Raw genomic sequence first — 8,538 nt, forward strand, 5'->3', positions numbered from 1 at the left:
GCCACGCCAAAGAGACCGCCCCCAACCCACCTACCCACATTTACTGGTCTTGGCAGTGGCTATTTTCTTCTGTGTGCTGCCACAGCTCCTACGGTGTGCCTGCCACTCAGAGACATTCCAGAACATCCTGCTGAGACACAAGTGACCTGTCTTGGTGGTCTCTCTCCCAGGCTATGGCTCTTGTGGTCTGGTGAGCTCTCCATCCCTTCCTGTCTAGGGGAGCAATGACTCCCCTATTGCTAGTCTCTGGGTACCTCACTATACTTTGTTCTCTTCATCCTGCCTATGTAAATGCTCATGTAAATTGCCCTTTCATTAGGAGCTGTCCTCAATTAACCCTTCTGAATGTGCCCTCCCTTTCCTGCTGGGAACCACCCATATACCAACTAATTCAATTGAAAACCAACACTCAGGCCAAACACACCTGGATCTACAGTCTGGATCCAGTTGGAGGGAGTCCACCTTGCAACCCCTGATGTCTGCTCCAAGCATGGCACATGGGCAGACCAGGGTGTGCTGGGGGCCACAGGGAAACAGTAATTCCATGTTGAAGCCGAAGAGGCAGTTCAAGGAAGGGAAGAGCCTTGAGATGTGTCCAACCAGTTTAATACCTGATGAAACAATGCAGATGCTAAACTATGGAACCAGGGACGAGGAGGCACAAGGCCTTGGGGGAGACACTCTAACACTGTCATGGGGAAAACGAGATCACCTAATGTTGATATGGGGAAGAGGAGGATCCACTGGCAGCTCAGACCTGCAACATTCCTTGGGGGAACATGCATCCCACCCCCAAAGCAGGAGCAAGCTGGCTGCCTTCACTCCCGGACATAAATTCTCGTGCACACCACATCATCAGCACCAAATGTCTGTAGAGGAGAAGGAAAACCGATCACTACAGATGCCTGTGCAAAACTTCTTAAAGCATATCACTAATAAGACCACCTACTGCCCTGTTAAAACTCTTTGGAACATTCAATTTCCTGTGCCCTGTGCTCATGCTTACTGTTAGGGCCCCCCCAACCCCAACCTCCTTAAGCTCCATATTGGCAGAGAGGCAACTTGGGTATAGAGTTATATGCAATTAGTTCTTCTGGAACCTGTGAATGCTGACGTAAGAAATACAAGTTTCCTGGCTTTGGTTTTAAAAATTAAACTGAAAGGGGCAGAATGTCATATTGGGCATTTCTGAAGTGGTTCTATCTCTTTCAAATGACTTCAAGAAAGCAAGGGGCTGGGGCACCTGGAGCCACAGGGTCCAGCGCTGACCAGCCAGATGGGATAGCTTTGGGGAGTGGTAGAAGTACCTTCCGGGAAGCAGCTGGCCAACCTGGGAGACAGCCTGAGATGTTTCATCACTAATACTCAAGTCATCTGCAAGCAGTCAGTCTGAGCCGTGGAAGCACAGCGTGAGCATCCAGAGCGAGCTCTGCAGCTCACAGCTGGGTGAGCCAGACACCTCCGGGGGGAGGGTTTGGAGTGGGGTGGAATTGAACAAGAGGGTCCCAAAGGCCTTTTCCAGCTAAAATTCTATGGCTTGCTGTTTGTCTGTTTGCTGTGGGGATGCACAAATCATCCCACAGATGGAGGATAACTTTTTTCTTCTGGGCCCTGAAATGATAACGCTCATAGGTAAGCTGTCTTAACTCTTCTAAAAATTAGCAATTCATCACAGCGTGCTCTCCTGAGCCACTTACAGGCAGTTGAAACAGGGAAAAGCAATACATGTATTTTTAAAAAACCCTAAAAACAAAATTCTCCAGTCGATAGACCTCATGTGGGTATGTTTACAGATGTGCCTATTTCTGCAGGAGTGTCCCTCTCCTCGAATTCTCAGAGGGGCCTGAAACTCCATAGAGGTCAAAAAGCCTGGGTAAGAGCTTGGATGTACTTGGATCTTTAGGATCTGGCCCCTGCATCCATCAGCTGATCACAAGATGCTTCTCAGAGAACGTGTGCTAGGACATTATTCCAACATGTGTGCTCAGGGAAATGAGTCATTAGTGATTATTTAGGAAGCAAATGCTCATCACCAGCTTCTTTGTAAGTGGGGAACCCCTGATCACACCCACACAGCTGTAGCTGCTCTGGACACTTTCTGGGTCCTAATCTCTCCCACTCCCGGTGGGGAATGCAGACAACTTCTGGGTGCTGGGAAAAGGAGGGCAGCAAATGCACCACTCAGATGTCCAGACCTCTCAGAACCATGTCAGTTTTCCAGAACTCTGAGCTCCACGGCCATGGAGTGTCATGTCGGATGGAATGCCAAAGTTTGGGAATCTCCCTTCTTACTTGGGCTGTACCTACTCTAGCCATCTGACACAGTTGACCCAGGCCAACAAATCACTTCATGAAACAAAACGAAATCACCACATGTCCAACCACAGTTGAAATGCCCTTCTCAGCCTGCAGGTATGCTGTGAGGTTCCTGGGAGAAACTCTGTAGAATGTTCCATAGTGATTTGAAGAAGGGTACTCAGTGTTCAAAACACGCAGCTTACAGCCCCTGGGACAAGTTACTGTTGGCACTGGGAGAACTTATTTCAACCTACCTAGAATAATTTGCCTCTTGTTATGAGGAGAAAGCATCTCCCCAAGTTTTAGACTTATTAATGATAATAGTCCTTGAAACAAAAGCCCACATTTCAGATCTCAAATGCCAAGAGTTAATGCTCCCCTTTAAGCTTGTATGTACATTGGTTGGGCCAGGGAAGGATGTCCAGGCAGGGGATTTGGAAGGGATGAACTCCTTGGAGCAGAATATGTCCTGGTTGCTCGGTTACTATAGAGGTTAATAAAATCATACCTCTCACAGAGTACAACAAGCCCACTGAACCCTCCGCTATGCTCAAGAACTCTGAAGTCCTCTCCGTTAACTCTGGTGCTGGGGGAATATATGTGCCCTTTTCTCCTAAATTTCCATGTCCCGGCCTCAAACTTCTCTCCCAGCCTTATCAAGTGTTCCTTCCCTGGACGCATTATCCAGGTTGAAAAGGAAGCCAGTCCTTTCTCTATGAAAGGAGAAAGCACGTGAAATCACTGCAGGGAAGGACAAGAGGAGGGACACCGAGCAGCCTGAGTTACAGTAACACAGACAGCTCAGTTTAGGGTTTTCTCACAGAATAAACATGCCATTTCAGGGCTAAGAGGAATCTCAGCCTTTAGCCCAACAGCTCGTCTCATAGCTCAGGAGGGAGGGCCCCGGAGGGCCCCCCCAGGTCCCGTAGAGTCCTGTCCTGGCACACCTCACCATCGGCTCTCCCGACATTTCACGGTGACATTCAGTAAGGTGGGGCAAGCAGGCAGTCTCTGGGGAGATGGCAGCAACTGCCTGATAGGGAACAAAGGGTACCATTTTCTGGTTACCCACAGCAGCATTTCCCTTTTCTAGTCCAGGGGAGAATGGTTTTTGCAAGAAAAGCTTGGTCTGAAACACAAAGGAAGAGGGGTGTGAGGTTGTCCTGCCCTCCCAGGCCTCCTCTGCCCTATACCTGAATAAGGGAGGAGGTGTGTAATGAAACTACAGCGGTTTCTAACTTGGCCTCACCAGTTAAATTTTGTGTTGCCAAGGACGTTTAAAATGTCTTAATCTGAATGCCTTTAAAGTAGAGCCTGCCCTCTCCAGTCCTAAAGGCCCACCCTCCACATAGGGTTACACTCGGACACCTCCCTGATTAGCATTCCTTGCCTGGTTCCCAAAGGCCCCTGGAGTTTGTAAGTCCAGGGATAAAAATGTTCTCTACAGCTCCATGCACTGACATGCTGAAATTTCTGAAATCTTTCCCAGGCAGCAAAATGGGAAATGTAAGGGAAAAAAATCCCTTCTGAAGAGTGAACAACCCTGGACCCTCACAGAACCCAGGCATTCTGAGCCTGGCCAGAGGGGAGGCTGGCCCAGAGCGAGTCACCAAGCCATCACTGGGATCTATCAGTTTGAATGACTGCACTGCAGCCTGCCTCTAGCCCCTGCTCTGAGCCACTCCTCTCTCCTGCCAACAATTTAACAAAGCTCTCCTCTGGCTGGAACTGTCATCTCGGGCTTTCTGATTACATTTTAACCCAGGGCAAACAGTGTCTCTCTCTGAATGGGTAAGTGAGGACAGCGGTTGTGTGGCCCACCAAGGACATCATCTGGGGAACTGAGGGCTTGTTTCAGCGTCAAAGGGCCTCACCAGGATGAGCTCGTCATTGGCCAGCTCACGTGTCCAGTACGTTTTGGGGCCATCCCCCTCCAGGAGAGTTTGTGTGCAATGAATCTTGTTCTCATTCTCCCAAGTGGCTAAACTCTGCAGGCAAGAAAACCATTAGTGGCATTAATGACAGTCTTTGAAGCGGGAGCAGAGACAACAATGAGCACTGGAGAATAATTACTGTGCGGAGAAGCAACACATGGTCCCTGTCAGCAGGGTGCAGACCCTTCTCTGCGACACCTTATAAAGTCCAAATTCAGAGGGCTGATCATGTACTTCATACAAATATACTTTGTATTTTACACACACACACATTTACCAACACAGCAAATCTTTACACATGCTTTACGTCTCCAGGAATAAAATCAGAGCATGCAATGATTTGTTTATCTCAAAACAGACTACCCCTTCAAGCAGTCTGGATATTAAAGGCAAGAATGTTCATATCACAGTGACAAAATTTTTGAATGGTTAAGACATCATATTTGGAACCACATCTGCCGTCAGGCCGTCAGCAGATCGGGAGATCTGTTCCAGCACAGATTTTGGGATAACGCCTTTCTTTCTGTTGGACGCAGCACACAGATAAACCTAGATATCTCTGGCTCTGAGGGTGGAAACACTGCCACTTTCAAGGTTACATCCCTCTAGAAAGATTAAAACACAACCACAAATGGGGGGAATCTAGTAACCACAATGTTGCTCATGTGACTGTACATTAATGATACCAAAAGAAGAAAAAAAACACACAACCACAACCACCATCTGAAGGGTCTTCCGGCTGTAGGAAGTGGAGGTGAAAGGAGGAATTCCTGGCAGGCTCCCAGTGGCTCACAAGGCAAAGGACTCTATGCGGAGTTGGGGTGGGGGAGGACTGAACGTGCGCACGTGGGGATAAAGCCCCACCTTCCAGGCTGTCGTGTAAACCTTTGATTTTGATCAGAACTAGTGTCTCTGGCAGTAGCCCCTATTGGGTGTCCCCAGAATGAGCCCTGCCCATTGCCAGGCTTCCTCCCTTCAATGACCAGCCCTTCACTCTACTACACTGACATGCTCCTTCATTTTTACACACGGTGGTGACTTGGAGACTCAGACCCTGCCAGCTCCAAGCTTGGACATCATTGTGCCAACTCTGGGAGCCAAATATTGCTGTGCAGATCGGCACACATCTTTCTGGGCGGCTGTGTCCTCCCAAAACCAGTGTCCAGAGTCTCCCTCTGGAGATCAGACATGCACCGCTCGGAAAGGTGAAAAACACTTCCTTACTTCCTGGAATGTTATAATTTTTTTAAACATTAGAGATATGGAGGGAGACATTTGGTCACTTTTTAAGTAAGCGACAGCAGCAATTATTTTTCCATCTGTCGCCAAAACAGAGTGACCGACCTCCATTGTATTCCAGAGATCAACCCAATGCAATTGCCGCCCATCTTAAAAAGGACTGTACAACGCTTGCTTCCAGCCTTCCGTTCACCCGTGGGGCCGATATGAAAAGAAATGCAAAACTTCTGCTTTGCAGGACTCAGGAGCGTGCACTCAGAGTCCCTTCCCAGCCAGAATCAGCCTTACTCTGGGGAAGAGTCAGCCGTTCCTTTAAGGAACCAGGCTGCGGGCGGGAGAAAGGGGTGCGGGCCATCAGGAGCTTTCCCGGGGTGCCCAGGGACTGGGATTTGGGACCAACTGCAGCAGAAACCGCGGAGCCGCCGGACCGTGGCCCCTGGTCCCTCCACCTTCGTCCCTGCGCCCTCGCCCTCGGCTCCTGCGGCCCCCATTCCTGCCTGTGCACTGTGGCCCTCCGCGAAGGGCGGGGCTGCTAGCACCTCGGGAGGCGGCTTAAGTATGAACTGGGAGAGGACACGGGTAGGAAAGCCTGGGAAGGGACACGGGTAGGGCGTCCGGTCGCACAAATCCTCTCTGCAAAAAGCCAGTGCACACACGCCCTGCGAGGAGAGCGAGCCACGGGCTGCAGAGGGAGCCGGGCTGGCCTGGCCACGGCGGCCCGCAGGTAGGGATCGGGATCGGGAACGCTGCCAGGGCTCCAGGACCTCACCCGACACTTGCGTCCGTCCACAGTCTCCTCCTCAAAGCCTTCTCCGACCTTGAAGTTGATCTCGGTGGTGCGCACCGTGGTGGACGTCTTGATGTAGAACTGATCCCCGTCCTGGCGGATCTCCACGTGCGGCTTGGACGCAGCAGCCACAGCCACCTTCCTCAGCATGGCGTTCACACCTGCGCCGGGGACGCGCGCGCCGCGCTTGGGTCACCGGGCCTCCCCGGACTGGCCTTGCACGTCCCAAACCCTCCCACTACAGATGCGGGCTTAAAACTGGCCCCCACCCGCGCCCTCTCCCTGATTTTCGAGATGAGAAACTGAGGTTCAGCGAGGGTAAGTGGCTTTTCCTGAGTCGCACAGCGAACTCGTGGCAGGGGACGGTCTTGAGCCCCCCGATTTAATGCCCGTCACCCTCCTCGGACTGCAGCAATCATCTCCCCTTGCGATGACCGAGCACCAGATAGAGGCCGAACCGTTCGGGAAAGCGCCGTGCCCCCAGCAAACGCTCGCTGAGCGCGCGGGTCCCCGAATCTGCCGGCCCATCCAGGATGGGTGAGCCTCGGAACTCGCCCCGACCGGTCGCCCCGAAAGCCCACCCCCCGCGGGGCCGGGACACCTCCGAGCCGTTCTCCGCGTCGGCGCGCGTCGGCCGCCCCGCTTACCCAGCGCCTTGAGCAGCTCGTCGAAGTTCTCGCTGCTGCGCATCTTCCAGGTGCCGGCGAAGTTGGGCATGGCAGCGGCGGCGGCGGCGGCGGCGGGCGGGCGGCGGGCAGGCGAGCGCGCTCACGGCTGCGGGGCGAGGGGACTGCCGCTGCGCGCCCGCCGCTCCCGGAGCAGCCCGCGAGCTCCCCGGCCCCGCCCCCGGCCCCGCCCCGCCCCTGCGGCGGAGCCCCGCTCCCGGGGCGGGATGCCCCCCGCGCTCCGAGCTCCAGCGCTGCCCGCCCGGTGCCCGCCCTCCTGCAGCTGGGTGTGGAGCGCCTTGCTGCCCCCAGGTCGCACACACCACGTCCTTCTTCAGAGCGGGTCGTGGGAGAGGGTTAGATGAAACAAGGTTGGGCAAGAGGTTTGTTGACGCCATGCGGTGGCACTTGGGGGAATTGTGATGCCATTCTCTCTATTTTCGTATATGTTTGAGAATATCCATAATACAGAGTTAAAATAGTGGTCTCCAAACCCCCGCTGGACCCCAGGCCCGGACCCTGTTGCGCGGCCCGCCGCACGTGCGCTGCCACAGGACTCTGGGGCCGGGGGAGGCCCACTCCCTGGCAAGAGGCAGTCCGCACGCATCGCGTTGGCTGGGGGTGCAGCACAGAAGGCGAGTCGGGACGCGTGGGCTGATGAGCTCCAGGACCCTGCCGGCGGCGGTTTGCAGAACAGTGTGGCTTTGCATCTGCGGGGCCTGGAGGGCTGACGACGGCCGTCTCCGCTTCCTCCCTTGGCTCTCACTGTGCCCCACACCCGAAGGTCCTCGGTGTCTCCACCGCGGCCCTTGGAGCTCTCCACAGCACACCCCGTTTTCCTTCTAGTCTCTTTTCACTATTCCGCCATCCGACTGCCTCAGCCAACCTGCACAAGTTAGGATTCTAGAACCATCCGTGCATCTTCCCACCACTAAACCTTTACGCAGGCTGTGCCCTCTCCCTGGAATACCCTTTCCTGCTCAGGTCACTAACATTGTTCCCATTCATCGGTCCATCTTTATGCCATCTCTCTTGTGATACTCAGTTTCCTAACTGAATGTAGTTATTTTTCTTAAGTTGGATCCTGTTCCTGTCTTAATCCTGCTATAAACTGAACTCCTAGAGGGCAGCAGTGAGTGTCTACCAACTTGTCCCTTCCTCAGGCTCAGCCAGGTGGGGCTCAATAAACGAGCATTGACTTGAGAAGGATATGAGTGCGCTATTGCCCAGATGGTAGTGTGGGGTGAAGATTCCCACGGGGACCGCAGGAATCTGTGCTGAGTGCCAGAGGAACAGGGCTGGGGTCCTGCCCTGAGGCCCTGAGGAGCTGTTTTAGAAAGCAGCTGAGGACAGGAGAGGGGCCATCACCTGTTGGAAAGGGGGATGGGCAGGGCCAGCTTTATGGAGGTGAGGCCTTGTACAGTCACACAGGACCATGTGCTGAGAAGGGCCTGGTGGTAGCTCTGCTGTTCCCATCTTGAAATTCTTAATAATTTTTGAACAAGGGATCCTGCATTTTCATTTGCACTGGGACCTGAAAATCATATAGCTGATACTGAGTCCAGGAGGCGGAGGGTAAGCTGCCACCGAATCTAACCGTGTTCACAGAAGGTCT

The 8,538-nt window shown here is 53.2% G+C and overlaps 1 protein-coding gene across 3 annotated transcripts; it reads right to left on the reverse strand.

Moving 5' to 3' along the window:
• Positions 1 to 588: 588 nt before the first annotated feature.
• CRABP1 (cellular retinoic acid binding protein 1) lies at positions 589 to 7,066 on the reverse strand. Of its 3 annotated transcripts, none has more exons than XM_073227113.1 (5): positions 6,906 to 7,066; positions 6,241 to 6,419; positions 4,173 to 4,286; positions 3,251 to 3,427; positions 589 to 869 (listed from the first exon to the last, which is right to left on the reverse strand). In XM_073227113.1, exons 1-5 carry the CDS (start codon positions 6,973 to 6,975, stop codon positions 819 to 821), a joined length of 591 nt encoding a protein of 196 aa, XP_073083214.1. In that variant the 5' UTR covers positions 6,976 to 7,066; the 3' UTR covers positions 589 to 818. The 3 variants fall into 3 exon arrangements, with proteins under 3 accessions (XP_073083214.1, XP_073083213.1, XP_036869414.1); XM_073227112.1 differs by having other exon boundaries at positions 3,246 to 3,427; XM_037013519.2 differs by lacking the exon at positions 3,251 to 3,427 and having other exon boundaries at positions 6,906 to 7,063.
• Positions 7,067 to 8,538: the final 1,472 nt, after the last annotated feature.

The sequence above is a fragment of the Manis javanica genome, chromosome 18 (genome assembly GCF_040802235.1).
Source record: "Manis javanica isolate MJ-LG chromosome 18, MJ_LKY, whole genome shotgun sequence".
Taxonomy (NCBI): Eukaryota; Metazoa; Chordata; class Mammalia; order Pholidota; family Manidae; genus Manis; species Manis javanica.

Excerpts from the sequence above, each read along its gene's own strand:
- CRABP1 (XM_073227112.1), bottom strand. The coding sequence starts at position 6,975 with ATGCCCAACTTCGCCGGCACCTGGAAGATGCGCAGCAGCGAGAACTTC. Across the intron at positions 4,287-6,240 it reads TGGACGGACGCAAGTGTCGG|AGTTTAGCCACTTGGGAGAA; the intron begins GTGAGGTCCTGG and ends TCTTGCCTGCAG. Across the intron at positions 3,428-4,172 it reads CCAATGACGAGCTCATCCTG|ACCAAGCTTTTCTTGCAAAA; the intron begins GTGAGGCCCTTT and ends TTTGTGTTTCAG.